The sequence below is a fragment of the Hydra vulgaris genome, chromosome 09, assembly GCF_038396675.1.
Source record: "Hydra vulgaris chromosome 09, alternate assembly HydraT2T_AEP".
In the NCBI taxonomy this organism is placed as follows: domain Eukaryota; kingdom Metazoa; phylum Cnidaria; class Hydrozoa; order Anthoathecata; family Hydridae; genus Hydra; species Hydra vulgaris.
Window position 1 is genome coordinate 44,472,181 of NC_088928.1, and position 23,328 is coordinate 44,495,508.

Consider the following 23,328-nt stretch of genomic DNA (forward strand, 5'->3'; position numbering starts at 1 on the left):
TATTTTCTTATATTTTTAAATCTATTGTAATTTATTTTAACTATTTAATATGTATATTTGAATTTTATTTTTTATTTATTTTTTATTCTTAAAGATTTATGAAATAAAATGTTATTAAAAAAATATATAAATAAAAGTTTTTTTAAATGCTTATAAATTAATATTTGACATTTTATATGAATGTAAACTTAAAATCATAATTTAAACAGTCCCTCGTATGTTGAATTGTTCCCTTACCTCATGTGCTGAATTGTTCCTTTACCTCATATGCTGAATTGTTCCCTTATCTCATGCTGAATTGTTCCCTTATCTCATAAAAATTGGCTCAAGTAATAGTGTTCTAGTTACATGACAAGTGGCTAATGTCAATTTAGTCTATTGCTAAAATAGTAAAAATTATCCTTTAAAGTTAATGCATAGAAACTTATTTTTTGATATGTCTATAAGATAAGTATTGATTTTAAAATTTAAAAATGAAAAGCATAAGGATATCATAAATCATAATAAATAAGGGTGAAGTTGGTAGTCAGGTGTTAACAAGGGTGTTAGTTCAATAATGGAGTGGGATAGTAACCAGTGGTCATGGTAAAACTTGGTGACTTGAAGTGGTTATGATGACAGATGTCTAGGGGTTTAATAAGTTGTAGTAGTTTGGGAAAGAGATAGGTGGATCAGTGATGATAACAGGTGATCACAGTTTGGGGAATCAAAGTGGTAACAATAAATGTGTAACACTTGGTAACAGTTAAAGGTAGTAAGTGAGCTCTTGAGCAAAAATATAAGATAGATTTTATATTTTTGTTTGTCTCACAGCAGCTTATAAGCGATTAATAAAAATTTATTGATGATGATGATGATGATGATTGTGATGATGATGATGACGATGATGATGATGATGATGATGATGATGATGATTATGATGATAATGATGATGATTAAGATGATGATGATGATGATGATGATGATGATGATGATGATGATGATGATGATGATGATGATGATGATGATGATGATGATGATGATGATGATGATGATGATGATGATGATGATGATGATGATGATGATGATGATGATGATGATGATGATGATGATGATAATGATGGTGATGATGATGATGATGATGATGATGATGATGATGATGATGATGATGATGATGATGGTGATGATGATGATTTTTCCCATCCTTTTCCTTTTTTGATTTAAGTCTTGTTTTTTCTGTATGGTGAATTAGGTGTTGATTGTGGGAGGTGTGAATTGGGTGTTGATTGTGGGAGGTGTGAATTGGGTGTTGATTGTGGGAGGTGTTTGTTGAAAGTATTGAAGGAAAGAAATAGAAAATTATTGAATCATTGAAACTTTCTTGTGTGTTGTTAAAAGTACAACAAGAATTTTCAATAATCAAAAAGAACTTTTAAGAATATTTTATTATAAAAAATTTTTTAAAACAAATCTGAAAATTGATATATGATGATGTACTGGTTTCATTGTGTTAACATGTTATTGTTTTTAAAAGTCATTGCTTTTTTCAACGAACTTTTATGTTTTTTTCATTTGTTGCTAAACTTTACTTTAATTTGTGTAGCAAACTTTAAAATATCTAATTCAAACTTAAAATAAAATTTTATTAAAAAATTTAATATTTTTTACACTTTAAATATATATTATGTTATATTTTTATGTATATATTAATAAGTACTTGAACAATATTTTTGATTATACAGAATTGAAAATTAAAACTATAAACAAAAGTGTAAATCTCTGCAATTTTTTTTTTTTTACTTTTTTCTAAATAAAGAATTTGCATGTACCTTTGATTTTAATTTTAAATTTAAAAACATGGCTGCATTTTTACAGGTTAATTTGATTGGTGAGTTAAACGTTTTGTTAAATGTGTCACAACCAATCATAAGTGTGTTATATGTGTTACAACCAATCATAAGATGATTCCTCAAAAACTATAACAATTATATAAAGCATAAAATATAACAGTGATCTCAACATATAACTATTGTTTTAAAATTTTATTAATGTAAAAAATTCTCCATTAGTGTGAACAAACCAACTTTTCTCTCACCACCTACTATACAGAAATGTTACTACATTATACTATCTACTCATATATCTACTCAAACCCCTCCCCTATTTATTATGGTATGCCTATGTATTTATTTTTTTAATTTTAAAATCAATACATGCTTTAAACATAATAACGCATGTTATTGTAGAAAAAATTTTTTTTAGATGGACTTTAAATATTTCTGGCTTGCAAAACTTTGTACCTAAAATAGTGCCAGACTTTGTTCCTAGAGTAGTACCAAACTTTGTACCTAAAATAGCACCAAAAACAATAAAAACTTTATACTTGTGTAATGGTCAGATACTTGTGTAATGGTCACTAATACTTGTGTAATGGTCAGATTAAGGGAAGCTAGTCAATTAAACATATTTAGATCAGTTGCCTAAATCATAAACTCAAATTTTTACTTTATTTTTGAAGTAACATATCATAACAAATCAAAACAAAAAAAAAGTTTCTTAGGCCTTAGTCCATTGTTTAGTTCTTTCTAAAGTTCCAAAGTTTAAAAAGCATCTGACTGATGATTTTTTTTTATATTTACTTAATTTACTTTTGTTTATATTTACTTTAATTTGTTTTAATAATGCAATTAATTATTTACTTATATATTTATTACTGCATTTATTTACCTTGTTTATAATATAAGTACTTTTATTTATCAGATCTATAAAAATTTTGTTTAAAAGTGTTGTTGTAACTAGTGAATTTAAAGATTTCACATGGATTCATTGAAATGTAAGTTATAAGAGTTATGTATTTGTAAATATATGTCAGATTTGAATAAAGCAATAATTTAATAATAAATACTAGTTTTAAAAGTTTAATTTTGTACAATAAAATAGTTATTGTATGATAAGCTAGTTGTCTGCTACTGTGAATTCAAGTTAGCACAGTACTAATATATTTTTGAAATAATTAAATACTATTATTAGCACCTGAAAAAATTCTTTTTATGTTCATTTTGTCCCTTGCAAACTCACCATTAAATGCCACACACCTTACAAAAAATAATTTTGCCATAATAATCTTGAAATATTTGAATTTAAAAATTTTCTAAAATGTAATCAGTTATCGTAATTACTTGAAATTAGATGTTTAAAAAAAAATCTAAATTAAGTTTACTTCAATTTTATTGAGTTTTAGTAAAAGAAATGAAAGTTGAAACAAAAATATTTGGATCTAATTACTAAATTAAAAAATGCAATAAAAAAGCCAAGTTTTCTAAGTTTTAAAAAGTGAATTAACGATAGTGAAAACTGCTTTTTTTTTTTTTTTTTTTTTTTTTTTTTTTTTTTTTTTTTTTTTTTGTACATCTCCCCAATGTTTACACAAACCATGACAAACAAGTCTGCTACCCTAAAAAATAAGTTCAAAATTGTACTATCAAGCATGTAGCAAGTATGGAAATTGAAGCTTTTTGCTTATGAAGCAAGCACTCAACTATTACATCATGTCAGCCTGCTCATAACAATAAAGATGTTTTAATAAACCAAGTTTTATAGAAGACAAGTTAAGCATGTTGTGGTATATGGCTTAAATTTTTTCTACTATTTTTTTATGAAATGAAATATTTAAAATTTAAAAAAAAATACTTTTAGATAATAATAGTTAAACTTGGGAAAAAACGTTTAAAGAAATTCGCTCATTTACCTATCCTTACTTGTTTAAGTTAAAGAAAAAACTCTTTTTATGTTTTTAGGACAAATTATTCAAGTGCAAATGACTATCTAAGGAAGATAAATGAAGCAGAAGCAGCCAGCATTAGAAGAAACAATGATTTGCTTAAAGAAATATCAGATGTAATTAAGAAAGCTGATTCTTATAATAAAAAAACTGAGCAGCTTTGGAAACTCAGGGTCAGTTTATTTATAATTTTATGCATAAAGTTTATATATTTGCACTGAATTTGTGTATATATATACATATATATATATATATATATATATATATATATATATATATATATATATATATATATATATATATATATATATATATATGTATATATATATATGTATATATATATATATATATATATATATGTATATATATAATAGGCAATTCCGCACGAAAGAGGGGAAAAAAAAGGTTATGAAGACACTAACTTCAATAAACTTCAATAAAAATTTTTTTTTAACTATTTAAGAATACTTTTAAGCAAAAAAATTGTTAAAAAATCAATTTATCATACTATAACATGGTTTAAAAGTTGTAAGAGTTATATAAACGTTTTTTGACGTTTATATATAATCCTGTTGTGATATGTTGGAAACGGTATCAGTGCTGTGTTTCTAAATAACTATTACTTCTAAGTTTGACTTAAAGGCAAAAATTAAATTATGCAGAATTTTTGTTGACAAAATTGTACTCCAACTAGGTTTAATATACACACACACACACACATATATATATATATATATATATATATATATATATATATATATATATATATATATATATATATATATATATATATATATATATATATATATCAAATCAATACGTTACAGCCGTCACGAAAAAAAATCAAAAAGTTTTTTCTAAGCTTCCTCTCAGACTTTAAAAGTATAGTAAAAGTAAAGAAACTGATATAACTGATAAGTTTCATAGTTTCAATTTTTTTCAAAAAATATGCTTTAGATCATCTCAGAAAATATCTTAAAAGAAAAGATCTTAGTAGAAAAAGTATGAGTGAATGATTTTATTATTGAAACCATCAATTTTGTTTATTAGCAATTTGTTTACTCATATTGCTAAGCTTGTTGAAGTATTTCTTATTTCTTCATTTAAATAAGTCATTTATTTCAAATAATTGATGTAAAGAAATTATTATTTTATTTGTTAAGAAATAAAAACTTTTATCTAAAAAGCAATTTTTTTTTTTAGATTAAATGTTATTTATAGTTTGCACTGCAATGTTTTTGCTCATTTGATTTGGCGGTTTTTTATTTCTAAAATTTGCGATTTTTTTTTACCATAACTTAACATAAATCACAAAGGTAGCTGCAATATTTAATAATATTTTGCCTAAATCAGATGCTGAAAGATCAAAAGGTTTTAAAGCAAGAAACAGAAAAGAAAAAGAAGTTGTCAACGGAGACAGTTATTAACACAAAGAAAAGAAAACAAGCAAAAAATCAAGCGATTTGTTATTAACTCTAATAAAAGAAATCAAACAAAAATCAATTTTGAAGAAAATATTTTTTAACCTATGTTTGGAACAGGGAACATTAAAGGCATTAAACAATTTAAACAATTAAAAATTTAGTTAAGTAATAAAGTTAAGTAATAAAGCATGCCAGTACACAATGTGTATGCAAACAACAAAATGCCATCATTAAGTCATTTTGTCAAAAAATGAAATTACCCAATTTGCATATTAAGGTATCGATATACAGACTCTTTTTAGTTTTCTGTTTTAAAAGTCATACTTCAAAAAATGGAGTTACCCAATTTGCATATTAAGATATTGATATATAATTATAGCAGCTAGCCTTTGGTTGCCTATTCCAAGTTAAACAAATCTAGTATTGAAAAACCTTAATTGCGAACATTGTTAATGTTATAAAGTACATTTTTGTAATATAGTTTATATAGTTTTTATAATCATTTCTCCTTCTTTTTTTTTTTTAGTCCATTTATTGCATTGTTTTATTTGGTGTTTTTTAATATTAGATTTTTTGTTACAACAGTCACGACAAAAAAAGCGTAAAAATACTTATATAACTTCAAGTAAAAGCTTAGAAACTCAGCATATAATAATATCAATATGTGTTAAACACACATAACAAATGATTTTTTTTTAATATGCAATTTGCTGCATGAAGTCTGATAAAGTTGTGTTTTGTTCAGAAGTGGTTAAAAGTAAACATTATGACCGTTGTTCTTGTGGAATCGCCCACTTATATATATATATATGTATATATATATATATATATATATATATATATATATATATATATATATATATATATATATATATATATATATATATAGATATAGATATATATTAAATACATGTTTTTTATATCACATTTTATAATACACAGTCAATACAAAAAATATTAAATAGTAGTCAAACAGACGATAATGTTTAGTGTTCTAACAATAGGTATTGATAACTGCTTACATGAGACAAAATCTATTCACGCTTTTTTGTTTTTTTATTAGCGGATTACTAATAAAGCTACCTAATAAAGTTTTTTTGTTATCTTTTCTTAATTTTGAATAATGAATTTAAAAAATACCATTTCGGAGTCTTTAGATCACTTTCGCTCATCGGCGTTAACTAAATTTAGTTAAAAATCTTTTGAAAAAGTGCCTTAATTTTCTAACAAATAATACAAGAATTATTTTCTTACAAATAATACAAGAATTCCGACCAAAAAAGAACTTGGAATCAAGAACAAGCGCTAATAAACGATCGGAACAGATCAAATTTTTAATCTATGATGTTCATTTTACCTAAAAATCGTGTTTATTTAAAATCTTATTCGAATTTGGACAACCGATTGGGATTTTAAAAAGATTTAAAAAAAAAAAGAAAATGAGTTTTTTCGCTTCAAACATTAATATTTTATGATAACGCAAAATTTATCATTTTATATTTTTCGTCTTTTCATGATTCACAGACCTGATCATTTAACGGAAATATGTCGTAGTCAACAAAATATCATACAGACGCTATAGTATTTTAAAATGAGGGTATCAACTAAATTTAATCGGCATATTTAAATATCTAGTAAATTAGGTATTTAAGTAAAAAAATATATTCAAATGCAAAAACTAATTTTTTTTTAATTTTTTTTTCAATTTAAAGATATACATTAAATATCTACGTAAATTTTGTATTTGTAAATTTAAAAAAAAAAATTTTTTTGTAATTATTGTAAATAATAATTAATAATATTATAATATTATTTAATTATCTTCGTTTATGTTTTACGCAAATATAAAATATATAATACGTTTCATTGCATGTTTTATTTTTGATTTTTTTGTTGTTATTTTCGGTTTACTTTACCAGCTAACTTATTTTACCGAAATTATTAATAAATCTTTTAATATAAAAACGTTATTAACTTATTTTAAATTATAATATTTATTAATATGCAAATTTTATTTGTAACTTTCCTAACTTAAGATAAACAGCAAGAATGTAAATAAAGATTTTTTGAATAACAAAAATAAATTAATGAAATAACTTATTAGACGTATTGAACAATTTTAACTGGAGAATAACTGACGTCAATTAAAAATTAAAAATAATTTTTTTTTTCAACTTTTGAATGAATGATCTTGCTTGTTAATGACGACATGTTTTTCTACATTAAAAAATTGATCTTAATTCTTAATTCATTAACTTAATTCATTTCCTTGTCGTGCGTACTAATTGCGTTTTTTACTCGTCTAGCGCAACACTTTAAATCTGAAACTGATTTATTTATTTTTTTTTACCACGATCTTAAGAACCTTTGGGAATTTTAAACCAAGTGGGAAACCGCGTTATACGCGGTGCCATCAGGCTGGCTAACACCCTGATATCCAATTTCGAATCTTAAGTATAAATAAAAGTAAGATCATGACTGTAAATTTTACAACTAAATTTCATCTTCAATTTCATCTGATTATATTTTATTACTAAAATATAATCAGATGAAATTGAAAATCAAAAGATTGATTTAGTATAATATTGTTAAAGTAAATATTATTAAGTTTTTGCTATTTCGTTTGGATTAGATAAGGTGAGCTCATAGGAGTATTTTTATTTCCAGGCTACAATTACCAAATTTTTTTTTGCAAAATATTCAGTTTTGACCTAAGCATGTACATACTTAAGTTTGGTTCAAAAAAGACATTTTTTAAACAACTTTTGAATGTTCAAAAAAAAGTCTTTTGCAGACCAAATGCCGCTAGGCATGTTACAGAGATGTAAAGTTGGGCTAAAATTTTGTACACCTAAAGTGGTCTTGCAGGTTTTATTCTTCAAAATTTGATTCAATAACTGTTCACACTTCAAAATTTGATTTTTTAACTGTTCACACTTCTGTTATTTGTAGAAAACTAGGAATTAGAAAAAGTTTATGTAATTAAATGTCAATTTGTAAAACAATGTTTTTTCAATTTAATTGCTCTCAAAAATAAAATTATCTGTGCATATAATTAATTTACTTTAATTACCCAGTGGGCATTTGTAAGTGGTCCAACAGACATCTCTAGGAAAATGCCTGCCCACTGGGTAATTATTAAACTAAAAAGATGACTATGATTGTAAGAGTAATAGCGTACTAATAATGTTAAAAAGTCAAATTTTAATAATTCAAAAATATTGCTTGGTTAATGTTGGAAAGTTTATAATGAAATTAACTTGATTAATAAATAGTTTATAATAAAATTTGTTTAATTCGACTCGAATAGGTAGATTTTTTGAATCGAATCTCAATATATGTGTGTGTGTGTGTGTGTTGTAAATGTGTTATTTGTTTATAATAGTTATATATTAGTATATATAAAGAAATATAGCTATATACATCATTGATTTTGTATTAAAAAACACATACTTTTGTATGTTAAGTATTTTTCTTACTTTGAAAAGCATATATTAGGAAGTAAAGAAGGGAGACAAAGGTTACTTCTTCTTTCAAGATTTGAAACAATAATGGTTAGAGAAAAAATAATAGTATTGCAGCTTTTCTAGAGTGAATATGTGAAGCATATACAAGATTTATATCCAGAATGGAGTAGCAAAGTATTTAAAAATCATCAATTGGAAACAGCAAATGGAAATTTGAATAAAAAAAATAAGGTATTTTTTTTTTGTCAAATTGTTAAATTAATGGAAAGATTTTGTTTTATTGAATGCAGCATTTTTATTCTAATAATATTACAATTTATTCCAAGTAACTCGAATACCGGTTAACTCAAACTTTTATCATCTCAAACTGTTTCATTTGGTCCCTAGGAATTGTTTAATTGATTACTTTAAAAATTCTCTGTTTAATTTGAACCTTATAAACAAATGCTTTGGATAATTTAAAATTTTTGTTAAGGAATTAAATATATTGACATTATATTATTAAATATATATTTTTTTAAAAAGAAGCCACTCCATTTAAAACCATGAATAAATGTAACCTGATAATTTTTTTATTTTTTTGTTGTATTAAGATATGAATAGAATAGACCGTTATCAGGCATAAAATAGTGCTATAATAAAACTGCTAAAAGGTATATCATGATAAAACCTTTAAAAAAAACAATTATTCTATAGTTTTTATATTGTTCTACAAGAACAATATAAAAAGAAAATGCTAATTTTTCCTCTCCGGCAAATATAAGGTGCCAGAAAGTACCTGTCTGGAAAGTATTTAAAGCATGTAAATTTTTTCAATAGGTTTCTTCCTATTTACATGTATGGTTTTTTATGCAGAACAAATGAAGGGGTGTAACAGAAAATGTTTTTTATGCAGAACAAATAAATAGATATGATAATCAAATTTAGAGATAAGCAAAATGTTTTTCTGCCTAACTCCTCTTCTTCATTTAATAAGTTGGTAACATTTAATAGGTTGATAGATGTAAATCTGTTTTACATTGTTTTCTGCCTAGGATGATGACCCTTGTGTCTTTGATTTATTTGTAGTATTTTGTTTCTACCTTCTTGTTAGTGGTTATGTAACACATTCTGTTAATTAGGTAATCTCTTAATGTATGTACAACTTTAAAACTCAGTTTAATAGTTTGAGGCCGGCTGGTAGTAAAGATTTCTAAACTCTGGTTTAGAGTTTGAAGAAGCTGATTCCATTATCAGCTGTAAAATATCAGTGCATTAACAGCGTCATGTTGTGCACAGAAGATGTACCTGCTTGTGCTATTAGTTTGCATTGACTTCAGGTTGATTAATAGGAGCTAAGTTACTGCATAGCTTATTGCAATGTCATATGCTATCTGTGATATCAAGTTCTCTATTAATTACAAACATCAATAAAGTAACAAAAAATACTAAACAAAAATAACCATCATTACCACCAAGTTCTTTCAATCTATCCTTTATAAGCATTCAAAGTCTTAAAAGTAATTTTTCACCCATTAAGTCTTTTTTGAAATTCATCAAATCTGTTTGCTTCTTGTTTTTTTTTATACATGTATTTACCACATTTTATGCATGTTTGAAATTGTTTCTTTAATATTGCCTAATTTCCAACGTTAATACGAATTACTAGAGATAATGAACATAACGATTGTTCTGTTTGAAAAAATGTATTTAAAAACTTAAAAAAGAATTTTAAACAGGTTAAAAATTTTGTTAAAAAGTTCAGTAAATTATCAATACACAACAAGCACACAAGCTTTTAGTTAATAACAATAGTTCATCAGGAATAAAACTATAGCGTTTAAATACACATTTTGGATAATCCAAAAAAAGTGCAAACTATTTCAATGGGGGTAGTGAAAATAACCAAATATTTTATATTTAAATATAAGTATTAATGACTTTTTATTATTTATTTACATAAAAACTTATTATTTTTTTACATGAAAAACTTGTTTACAAAAAAAAAAAAATTTTTTCAAATAAATAACAATTAGTTTTCTTGCTTTCCTGTGCATTGATAAAAACAGTAAAATTTAGCAAAAACATTTGAAAAACAAATTTTAAAATTGTCGATGTTTCTAGCGCAAATAATAAAGTATTTTCTTAATAAACTGTTTCAAAAAAACTGTATATCAAAAAATGTTTTTCTTTTTATTATATATTTACCTGCTATTTTCCTCGACTTGTATCAATTTTGGTAGTGCAAAATAACAAACATAAAATATTATTTTTTTTGACAAAATTTTCATTTTTTTACTTTTAAATTTTTTTTCAGTTTATTTTATTTAGGTTTTCTTATAGTGTTTGTTCCTTTCTTCGAGTTTTATTTAAGTATTGCTGTTTTATTTTCTGTTATTTCTTATAGCTTTTTTTTGCTGAAAATTCTTAAAACGCTTACTATATAAAAACAGTCAAGTTTTTATATAGTACGCATTTTAAAAAATTACTTTAAACGTGGATGAACAAGGTGTGCGACTGCACATGCTTCCCAGGAAGGCTTGCTTATTTGCTGATGACACTACTATATATTCCAGTTTTAACTAAATGTTATCACTTTTTAATTGCTTAGAATAGACAGCTATTCTTGAATCTGATCACTTTTCTGTGACAGCTTGAGACTTGTAGTAGTTGCTAAATTTTTAGTCAAACAAAACCCAGTTTTTTACTGCTAAAAGTTATCGCAAAATTCTTTTAAATTGATGAATGGTAGCACTCTTACTGGCCTCTCATGGAAACCATTAATATACAATCTATTGCATATTTAGCACCCACTAAGGTTGCTTTTCTTTATTGTTCTTGTCATTTTTTTACTTCTAATTCCATTCTCTACCTCTATAAATCTCTCATTCATCCTTGTATGGAATTCTGTTGTCATATTTGGGCTGGTTCTTTTATTGTGGTGTTAAAAGGCAAATGCATATTTGTTTATGTAAAATTATATATTTTTTTTAAATCATAGTTACAACCCTCTCTTAAAATTATAACTCTGAAACACACTTTATCAAACAAGGTTGCGTTTCAAAATGCACTACTACCAGGAATATGGTGGGATTTAAATTCGGTACTTTGTACTTATGACTTGAGCACTTTATCATTACATCACAACCACATTAAATGTTTGTAACTAGTGATCAACCTAATTTGAATTGATACTGAAATTATACCTTCAACCGATACTATTTATAAATTCAGTAAGAAACAAAATTTTAGATGAAAACCATATTTGGTATGATTTAACCATTTCTAAATGAAATTTTAAACGTTCACAAATTACTTAACTTTTAGTTAGTAAATAGCGCATATTCATCTGCTTTTTAAAAATATCAAAACCGCAAATAATCAACTATGGCAGTGTGCATAATATTTAAATCTCGCATTGATAATGCTTTGTTTAAAAAAAAAATTTAGTTTAAATAGTGAACAATTATAATAATTCCTGGATGTAAGCTTTTATTTTTATAGATTTTTCTATGAGTAATTTTATTTAGTCATCAAAAAAATAAACAAAAAATGTAAAAAACATCAAAACTAAATAAGCATCAAATGTAAATTTGCATTTTTAAAATAATTTGTATTTTTTAATAAAATTAGTTTTATTTAGCCAAAATTTCAGTATTAGTTTTGGTAAAATGTTTGCGAAAATGTCAGTTTCAGTTTCGGCATTTGTATTTGTAACCATTGTATTGAACTTGTCAGAAATTTCAATTTATTTCAGTTTTGACGTAATTTTCTGTTTTGGTCGATCACTATTTGTAAAAAAATTCAATGATTATGGTTTAGTTATAAATATGTCTGTTATTTTAAGGAAACCAAACCTTTATTCTCAGAGGATTTTCTCCACAGAAAGTACGATACTCTATACCCAGAGGTTGTTAAACGAAGGAACCAAGATTATCTGTACCCAAAATTTGCTTCCCAAAAATTGGATGATATTTTAGACTCTGAGGTTGTTGCCCAAAGTATGAACGATTCTTTATACCCAGAGTTTGTTCACCGTAGAATGCAAGAATGGAAAACTGACCCTTCTTTTTCTGCAAGTATCCCAAAAATCCATTCATCAAACAAATTCAAAAGTCAATTGAGTACTAATTCAAATAATAGGTACACAACCAGCTTATTGAAGGATGACACTGTGAAAAGTAATTATTTTTCACAAGATTCTTTTTATAAAGAACCGACCAGATTTGATGAAAATAGATCATACCTTACATTTCAGAAACCCTCTTTGTTACATCATTCTCAAATAAAAATTAAAGAAGAAGAAGATGAACGTTTCTTTCCTTTTTATAGTACGCCAAATAAAATGGATTATGAAAGAAAGAAAATATTTTCTGATTCTTTAAAGCTTTCTCCAATGACTCAGGGAAAATCTTCCATTCCAGCTAAAAGTCAAATATATAACCTAAATCAAAGACAAGCATACCTGCCAACTGATAATCAAATGTATAGCCCTAATCAAAGTAAGAATTATATGTCAGCTGAAGATCAAGTATACACCCATAATCAAAGTCAGACATTTATGTCAACAGAAAATGAAATAAAAATTCTTCCTCAACTAGTTGGTATAGCACCTGATGGTCGATTGGTCCTGCTACCTATGTCGTCTCCTCCATTGAATTCAATGATTTATAATAAATTTAATTATGAAGTGTCAACAAATAGTTCAAATGTACCTTTTTTCAAAGATATTTCTAATGACAAAGCAAAATCTGATCCTAGTTTACAAATTGAGACAGAATTCAGTAAAGAACATATTGATAAAAGTATTATTTATCAACAATCAGTTAAGCCTAAAAATTATAATAAAGATTTGCCTTTTAATCATAAAGAAATTGCATCATTAACTACCAAATCAACTTTAAAAGAGCGTTCAAATAGTGACCATAGTTTATCTGGTAACCTTGATTTATCTGGAAACCACGATATTTCGGGAAACCTTGATTTATCTGGAAACCATGATTTACCTGGCAACAATGATTTACCTGAGAATCACAGTTTTTCTGGCTGCCATTTACCTGGAAATAGAAATTTAAATAATGAATATAAAGATAAATGTGATAATGTTGAAAAAATAATACTTGGTCAAAGTCATGAAAGTAATGCATTGGAAAAGATATCAAATATAAACCAAACTTCTCAAGCTGTAAATGAAAAAATTGATTCTCAAGATATAAATCAATATTCAATAGGTGATCATACTGAAAATCAATATCCGGCAGACGGTCATATTTCATCAGACAAAAATACTGAAAGCCATTCAGACTTAGCAATATATATAGAAAATAAATCCAAAAGTATCGCAAATAAATCCGATTATAAAAATGATATACAGTTAAAATCCAAAAATTGTATTGATGAACCTCTGGCTTCTGATGTTTTAAGTAGTTTCTCCACTTTAATCCACCCGGAAAGTACTGATTTAGTATCTAAAAATGCAAACAAATCAGAAATATCAAATAAAAATTTAGTCACCATAATTAGTGATCATCAAAATGATCAAGATTCTGAATTTTTACAGCCTCAAAATGAAGGTGTGAACTTAAAAGGTTCTGTATTAATTACTTTGCTAGAGTTGATTATTGAGCAGGTAGAAAGCAATATTGAAAGTTTTTCTTTGAATCTGACAGAAGAGTTTTCTTTGGTGAATTTCATCATAAGGTAAATAGCAAAATTTAAATATATTTTATTATTGAAATATAAACAATTATAATAATCAATATGTATAATATATAATATTAAATAATCAACAAGTAATTATAAACAATGCATGTTTTTTTTTGTTTTTTTTTTCCAGTTCATTAGTTGACAATGGAAATACCAAAAAGTGCAATGTTTCAGAAAATTTTATGGCTCTGCGTTATTGCTTTAAAATGTTTATATTACAAAATGAGAAGATCCCTTTTTTTATAGATTCAATTGATAAAGAAATTAATTTTGAGGGAGATCTCAGGTAACAAATATTTAATTTATTTTTTCAGGGATGCAAAGTCCTATTGATTTTTTGGAACTTTGAGGTAAAAATGTTGGACTTGCTGTTAGTGCTGGTTCCTTGAAGTCAAGTTGTTGAACTTGTTGTTAGTGATTTTTATAGTTTATAGTTCTTCTGAATTATAAATATTATTTTTTCTTTATTTTTTTTAGCTCGATTCTGTTCTTATTTCTGTAATATATAAAGTATTCCTTAAAATAAGTGCATTATAATTATAATTTTGAATTTAAATATATAAAATATATATTATTATATTAATAATATTTATTTTAATGTTACATAATTTTTGGTTATTATGATTATAATTTTAAGACTATCTGTAGCGCTATCAGACTATCTGTAGTGCTAAAGACAACAAGGTTATGATTGTACAATTAAAAATAAAAAAATCCAAAAAATTTCTATTTTTAGCTCTAATTTTAATTTTTGGCTACAGTTATTCTTTTATGCTTACATAAACCCCAAACCCACTATCTAAGAGTAGCGAGAGAGTTTTTTTTAGCAATCGCTTTTATCCCACTTTTCAAAATCAAGTGAAACATACATATATTGAGAGTAGTTATCATATATTTAAAAATTACCATGTGTATGTTGTTGAATTAATTTGACAATTTGAACCAAAACTAAAAGGTTCTTGTTTTTTTTTCCATGATTATAAAAAGTCTGAATTTTACCATTTCTCCTGGGTCTCTTTCTACTCACCCTACACTCTAAAAAAAAAGGAAGAAATTTCTACCTTAGGGTAGGGTATTTGTTATACCCTTACTGAGGTATAGTTTTTTACCTTTTAAGGTAAAAAATTATACCTATAAGGTAGAAAATTGGCAAATCATTGTTTTTGATATAATTTTCTACCTTAAAATGTAGAAAATTATACCTTAGTAAAAGTATATCACATATCCTACCCTAAGTTAGAAATTTCTACCTTTTTTTAGTGGATAAAAACAGGGGCTCCTAAACTTTGACTTTGCATCCCTGGATTTATTATTATTTTTTTTTTACAAGATGTGTATTTAACAATTTTTTTAAGTTTTTGTATCATCTGATTATAAATGTTTGTTCTTGTAAGGTGCGGCTTTGTTCTTGTAAGGTGCGGCTTTGTTTTTGTAAGGTGCGGCTTTGCTATTGTAAGGTGTGGCTTTGTTATGATAGTGTGCAATATAAATGAAAATCTAATACTTGTAGCTCAATGAAATTTGTTAAAATCAATAAGTAGATTCCAAAAAAAGTTGTTTACTACTAAATAATTATCGTTATGGTAATATTTCTTTATTGATTAATGGCAACACTAAATCTTTTATCTCATGTCTTCTCTGATTATCTTTTGCTACTGACCTTTCACATATCCATATGGATCCAATCTGTTATAAAGTTCTACTAAAAGAAATATATCCAATCCATTATGAAGTTCTACTAAAACATATATATATCCAATCTGTTATAAATTTTTACTAAGTTTAGTAATAATTTTTTATCATCTATCAGATTTCATATTTGGGCTGGTTCTTCTAATGATGTTCTTTCTCTTTTGTATAAGTTTCAAAAAGGTAAGTGTAGTTAAACCTGATTGAACTTTCAAGCCCAATCCTCTGTCCCATGATTGTAATGTTGCTTCCTTTTCTCTTTTCAGCAAAATACTTTTATGGTTGCTCCTCAAACCAGATAAGATCTTTTGGTCCACTAACCAAAATATAATTTTTTATGACTTGTCATTCAGCAAAGTTTCATCCTGCTAAAAAAAATTGCATTTATCTTTTTTTTTTTTTTTTTTCTTAAAATAATAATCCATTGAAATTTACTCCTGTTAATTGAAATCACTCCTGTTTTCCTGATAATTTACAGCATTCTAAGTTTTAAAAAAAAGATTACTTATGATTAAGAAGATTACTTAAGATTAAAACTGGTTAACAGTTTTAAAAAAGTTTTGTATTTTTTTGCTTTTTTCATATGTATATTAATGTTGTGACTTCAGAAATGTTTTTATATGTATATCAATGTTGTGACAACCAGAGTTGGGATCAAATACGTATTTATGTTTGTATTTGGTAAACATAGGCTAAATTAGCATATTTGTATTCATATTGTAGTTGATTTAAATAATTTTTTCAATATTTGTACTTGATTAAAATGTATTTGCAGTTCCATAAATTAGCTTATTGAAAATACCAAGAGGTTCGTCGTTGTTTTTTTCATTTTATAATCAATAATGTTTTTAAGGGATATTTGTAAGAAGACTTGTTTTCATTCATCTATTAAATAGACCATTTTATCATTCTTGTCTTGAAAAAATCGTTAGAGGTTTTTTTAACCTAAATTACAAATATTTATATTTGTATTTGTAAAATGCAGATTGCATGTATTTGTATTTAAATCAGTGTTTGGAAATCTAGAATCAGCGTATTTGTAGCTGTATCTGTAGTTAATCAAACATTTTGACTCCAACTCTGGTGATAACAGAAATGTCTTTATATGCATATCAATGATGATGGAGAATTTGTTGAATTGAAGAATATAACAGGTTGGAGAATTATGAACTTTTTTAAATTGAGCTGCAGGCCTTGTGATATTAACGCATTTGCTCAACAGAGTTTTTGATGTCATAAAATTCTTTTTATTTGCTTTTCATATTTATCGACTTTTTGTTATTAAATGTTTACTTAGATTATTTTTTAGATTACAGTTTTTTAAGGTATAAAAATATTGGTTTATTTTTTCGACATTAGACACATTTTTTTTCTATAACTTGATGAATAAAAAAGATTTTGTTTTATTTCTTGAATACATATTAACAGTTTCGCAAATAAAAATTATTTTTTTATTTTTAAAAATTCACAGAGTAATAAACTAAAAACTTTAAATATTTCAAGAAAAAAAAAAGAAGCAAAAAAAACCAAGCAATAGTTCATTTTTTTCTCAGCAATTTTATGTAAAACTCTTTTTTTTAATTTTTTTTATTTTGTACAAAATGATTGATATATCTTCGTGTTGTTAAAATGTGTTATTAACACTTGTGTTATTTGAACACTTTTAATGTGGGCTTTGTACAAATTTTTAATGTTTACAAGGAATTTTATCCTAGTAAAATATAATAAAAAGATGGAATAAAAGCCTTACAGGTTTAAATGATTGATAATTCAAGCAAAATAGTAATATTTGTGTATTGAACGATGTATACTAATGATCGTGCTAAAATTTAAAATCTATCAGGTTAAACTTAAGCATTACATGGTTAAATATAAAAAATATATTTCCTACATAGTCAATCTTTTTTTAAGCATATATACTTTTAATTAAGGCTGCCTATCTCCAGTGATAAAATCAATCATTATTTAGAAACCAAACAACTAAATTTTTAAGAGTCAAGCTAAGTTAGTTAAAAGTAAAAGTACTGTTTTATTGCGGGTTGTTGCTGTATTTCCAATAACTGAATAAATGTAACTTATAAAACTAATATTGTCTAAGTAAATATTCACACGCTTGTTAGATTATTTTACTTGAATTAATTTTTTTGTTTGTCCTTATTTAATAACTTTACAAACATTTCGTTTATTTTATGTCATATTAAAATAATAAACAAGTTTTTCTTCTGTAACTGAATATTTTGATTATTATGATAAAAAAAATTAGTTTTACGAAAATTCAAATGTAAATTTTTTTATCTTTTAATTTATTATATTTGTAAATAATGAGCATGTTTGTAATTTAAACTTATCACAACGGTGTTCAGGTTTTTAAATGTTAACCACTTCTTTAAAATACTGTTAAAATAAATGTTAACTACCTCATTAAAATATGTCTTAAAATATCTACAGAGTTATTTAGAATTACCAAACATAAAAGTTTTTAGTTATCGCATATGTGAAACGCTCTATGCTCGACCCTTTAACACATCCTGCTATATATTTTCTAAAAACATTTTTAAGTACTTGTAAAAAAGTATTATACAGGTCCTCCAGTTTCCTCTGAAATTGGAGGACCTGGAAGCACAAGTTTTGTGACATATATATGGTGCTCAGCTATTGTTTTAGTCTTCTAAAAATAGTATAAAATTTATTTTAAATTTACTAAAAGTTGTTAATTATGCAACGTTTTTTTAACCTTTTCAAAAATTAAATTCAAACTTTGTAATTTAGATTTATAGTTTACAAATTTAGATTTACAATTCAAAAATGTTTGTATGTTCAAAATAAGAATTACTCATTTTGTGTATGTTTAATATTTGTAATATTTTAAATTAATTAAAAGATGATGATAAAGGAGAAACACCAAAAAGGTCTTGCCATCCATGTTTACAAGAACTTATCAATCTTAAACTTTTCCCATTATTTCACAAAGAGTTTTCCATTAAAATGTATAATACATGCATAATACATGTATAATTCATAATTGTAAACTTTTATTTCATTTTTTTTTTATTCACTTGTGCTAAAGTTGACATTTTTCTAAAAGCTGTTGATTTACTACAATGTATATCTCTAAGATCGACACATCATCTCTAAGATCGACACCTGCTTCAGTAGAATGGAGTAAGTCTCTTTCTGCAGAGCATTTAGTGAAACATCACTTAATGTTGCTATAAGAGCATCATTTCCAGCATACACCAAATATAATTTCTGTTGCCACTGTACTGTAGCCACTGTACTGTTGTCACTGTATTTTTGCCACTGTACTATTGCTATTGTACTGTTAAATAGAGGCGATACTAAGTTAATCTATATCTATATAGTATAAATAAATATAATTATTGGTATGCACTATGTATAACTACATTTTTAAATTTTTTCCATTTTAGAGACTGTGTTAATGAGCTGTTCTTAGAGGTTTGGGACCTACTTTTTACGTTCATGGTTATTTTTGTATCTAAATTTCCATTTCAATTAGAGCAGTTAGCAGATATAATAGCTCATTTATTAGTACCCATGGAAAATGAGGCAGAAAAGGTATTTAAAGTTTCACCTTTTTTTTTATTTTGCTAAATAATTTTTGGCCTTTAAAGTTTTTTGTAGTCTTTTTATTTGGTGCATAGACTGGTAGCTTGTGACTTTGGGTAAGAGAGATTACTCATGTTTAAGGGTCTCATTATACTTAAATTGATTATTAAAGATTATTTAAAATATCTAAAAATATAAAAGTTAAAAACTATTGTCACCAATCATTTGTTTTTCAATATTCACTTTCAGTTTTCTTATATTCACTTTCAGTTTTCTTATATTAAATCTTTATTCCCTCATAATACAAAGTCTACAAAAGTCAGATCTATTGTGAGATTTTTTTAAATTTATTACTAGTTACCTAGTTACCATTAAAGCTCTAATTTTTTTCAAGTACTAATATGTACTTAGATTTACTTTATTCTCCTTCATACCTAAGGTTCAAACAATTTTCTGTTATTACTGTAACTTTAATTAGAATATCTAAAATTAAAAAAAATTGTTAAAACATTCTTCTCCTACATCAGGTTCACACTATCGTTCACACTCCTTATAAATATCTTATTTCTTTTTTGTGATTTTTCTAGTTCTTTTAGGTTTTTATGCTGATAAATGTGCTTTTTAAAAAATCTACTGTATTTTATTCTTACTCTTTGATTCCACTTCAAGTTTTTTTATTTTCTAAATCTTGTATATAATTATAGAATCTTTTGAGACTTTTGAAAAATGTTCAAATACTGAGATAACTAAAGATAAATTGATCTTTTGTTTTTAAGTCTTCTGTTAACTTTTATCTGATTTTTAACTGTCTTCTTTATTTTTCCAGTAACTTTCAATTTAAATAGTGGTTGCTTGCAACGTTTCTTGCAATTTAATTAGTGGCTGCTTGCAATGTTGTGTTATTGAAATTAGATTTTTATTTTTATTTTATTAGAGTTTATAATACATAAAGTTCAATTAAATTTTTTTTTAGTTAAAGGATGTTTTGATTGTAATTCTCTCGGATTCAATGGAAAGCATTTCAGAATTTAATGATGAATCCATCAACGAATCTTATAAATCATCAATTATAGTAAACAAATCTATTGAATCACCAGTTAAAATAAATACCTCTATTGAATCGCCAGTTAAAATAAATACCTCTAATAAAAAGTTTATTGCGAATATTAATTTATCCAAAGTTTCATCCATTAACAAGTCAGATTTATTAGATATAGAGGATGATAAATTTGAAATAAAACAAGAAGTTATAAAAGATTCCAACAAAGAAGTGATTAAGGATAGTGTCATAGAAAATGAAGCAAAAGAAATTCATAATAATGAAATGGAATCAAGAGAAGATAGTATCATAGAAGATGAAGCAAAAGAAGCGCATAATAATGGAACCAAATTAAAAGAAGATAATATCATAGAAGATAAAGAAAAAGAAAAGAGTAGTAAGGAAGAGGTGGAGAAAGAAAATATTATTAAAAAAGAGGTTGAAAAAGAAAATAGCTTTAAGGGAGAAAAGATAAATAATAAAAAGGGAAATGTGAAAGATATGAAAATTGAAAAAGAGATAAGTTTGCCACCAATTGATCGAGAATCTCTCATAGATCTCAAATATGATTTAAGCTCCTCTGAAAGTGAAAGTGAATCATCAGTATCATTTGATTCAGATGGTATGCCTGTTGTTAAAACTCCTACCATGGAATCCAATCATACTAAAACTCCAGTTTTTTCGGAATTCAGTCCTCCTTTGAGTAGGAATGAAGAAGTCAATGTTGATATAAGTTCAAATGTTTCTGAAAAATCTCATCAAAATAAATTAATAAGCACACACAAAGATGAAGATAGTGATGATGATATTGATATGCTCATGAATGAGAGTTTAAATATAAGTAAAAGGTTTCTCAATTTTTTTCCATAATTATTTGTTTTCTTAACTTCTTCAGTTTTTTAAACATAAATTTCATTAACTTTTTAAATTATAAAAGTAATTTTTGATCGTTAGTTTTAGATTTAATATTCAAAAGTTTTTAAATATAATTTTTTTAAAAGAGTTTTTATTTTTATATAATTTATTTTAATTATAAAGTTAATTATGAATGATCAATTGTATATACTCATTTTTGTTCCTTTTTATCTAGATCATCAAATACCCAAAAAGAGCAAACACCAAAACAGAATAGCAAAATGATTGATTGGTATACAAGATCAAATTTATAGGTATAGCAGGGCCGTAAGATCATTTGAGTTTTTTTGTCAATTTTTGATCATTTGTATAACAATTTTTGTACTTTATACATGGTTCTCTTTGCTAACTGGACCAATGACTTTAAATGCTTCCTACGGGCCTGTGTACAATATTCTGCCATATAATATTTTTACATAAATTTTTTTGTTGCACCACCATTACACCATTATTTTTTACTTATAGCAAATGATTATTTTTAATAAAATTTTTGTTATTATTGCTAGAAAATTCGTGAGTTTTCTATAAAAATTTATCATTTAGGAATGATAAGAATTTATTACCAACAGAATCTAAGGTTTCTGAAAAATTGATTTTGAAAAAACCAGGTAAATAAATTGCTGTTGTTGTTTTGTTTTTTTGCTCAAACTTTTGGGCATAATTTTTTCATAAATTTAGATTATCATAGTTTTCTAGTAAAGTTATTTATTTGTATACGTACATGCATATATATATATACATACATACATACATACATACATACATACATACATACATACATACATACATACATACATACATACATACATACATACATTCATACATACATACATTCATTCATGCATGCATGCAAACATACATACATACATATAACATACATACATACAATGTATGTATGCATGTACGTACGTATGTATGATACGTACGTACGTTAGTACGTACAGGCATACATACTTTTACATCTTAACCCTTTACGTCCGAACTTCTGACCCCTCAGTTGTATTTTATAGGTTTCTGGGATGAATCAGAATCGGATTCAGATGTACCAACGCCACCAATTCTTTCTTCAAAACGAAACAACGACGAAGACGATTTTGATTTCGATTTTTACGATTAGTACAACGTACAACCAAATAAAGCTTGTTTGGGAAATGATGAGTGAAAATTCTTTATTTGCGAATTGAGTTAATCTTATGAATTCAATTGCAATTCGAGCAAATGAATCATCTAATTATGTTAATCTAAATATGACGCGAATTGCTAGTCTAATTAGTATTAGTATTAGAGTTTTTTTGATATGTGAACTTTTACAAGATTAGGTTGAAGTTTTTATCCTTTTTTTTATTATTATTCTTTTTAGCAATTTTTTTTAATTACGAATGTTACAAAAGTTTGGTTCGAAATACTACATTCAAAACATAAATAGATATAATATATTAAATTTTATGATAGAACTTCGTAAAATATTAAAAACGATATATACAGATATAATTTTATTATAGCTTCTACTTTAATGTGTAGTGATTTTATTGTACTATATTATATTAAGCTTTTTTTTTTTAGTTTACCACATGAAAGTATTTTATTAGTATCTGCGTCTCAAAAAAGTAGTACAAGACCAAACAGTAAAAAATAATGTTTTGACAAAACCGAAACAAAGCAATTTTAATTTGTTTCGTGAAAAAAAAGTTTGAAACAAAATAAATTTTTATTTGTTCTGTTTAAACAATGACAAATACTACAGCCCTTCCCGTCGCTAATCTGTATTTTTAACCGGCGGTT

The 23,328-nt window shown here is 25.4% G+C and overlaps 2 protein-coding genes across 8 annotated transcripts; both read left to right on the forward strand.

The window, feature by feature from the left end:
* The first annotated feature begins 556 nt into the window (after positions 1–556).
* LOC136085505 (uncharacterized) lies at positions 557–1,322 on the forward strand. Its single transcript, XM_065806818.1, has 2 exons — positions 557–585; positions 948–1,322. The coding sequence occupies exons 1-2, from the start codon at positions 557–559 to the stop codon at positions 1,201–1,203; spliced, it is 285 nt and encodes a 94-aa protein (XP_065662890.1). The 3' UTR covers positions 1,204–1,322.
* Positions 1,323–2,721: 1,399 nt separating this feature from the next.
* LOC101234390 (uncharacterized) lies at positions 2,722–23,118 on the forward strand. 7 transcript variants are annotated; one of them, XR_010640868.1, is made up of 10 exons: positions 2,722–2,812; positions 3,777–3,933; positions 8,775–8,882; positions 12,478–14,330; positions 14,467–14,622; positions 19,454–19,601; positions 20,566–21,479; positions 21,722–21,800; positions 22,090–22,154; positions 22,557–23,118. XR_010640868.1 is itself a non-coding variant. In XM_065805846.1 (10 exons), coding segments are annotated over exons 1-10 (3,567 nt in total). In that variant the 5' UTR covers positions 2,722–2,810; the 3' UTR covers positions 22,664–23,118. The 7 variants fall into 7 exon arrangements, 3 of the variants coding, with proteins under 3 accessions (XP_065661918.1, XP_065661920.1, XP_065661921.1); XR_010640869.1 differs by having other exon boundaries at positions 20,566–21,472; positions 21,722–21,778; positions 22,557–22,631; XR_010640870.1 differs by having other exon boundaries at positions 20,566–21,472; positions 22,557–22,628.
* Positions 23,119–23,328: the final 210 nt, after the last annotated feature.

What these genes read in the sequence shown, in the direction of transcription:
- LOC136085505 (XM_065806818.1), top strand. Translation starts at nt 557, where the DNA reads ATGGAGTGGGATAGTAACCAGTGGTCATG. An exon ending in GATAGTAACCAGTGGTCATG is followed by an intron (nt 586 to 947) that starts GTAAAACTTGGT and finishes TTAAGATGATGA; the next exon opens with TGATGATGATGATGATGATG.
- LOC101234390 (XM_065805846.1), top strand. An exon ending in AGCAGCTTTGGAAACTCAGG is followed by an intron (nt 3,934 to 8,774) that starts GTCAGTTTATTT and finishes CAGCTTTTCTAG; the next exon opens with AGTGAATATGTGAAGCATAT. An exon ending in AATTTTGAGGGAGATCTCAG is followed by an intron (nt 14,623 to 19,453) that starts GTAACAAATATT and finishes TTTCCATTTTAG; the next exon opens with AGACTGTGTTAATGAGCTGT.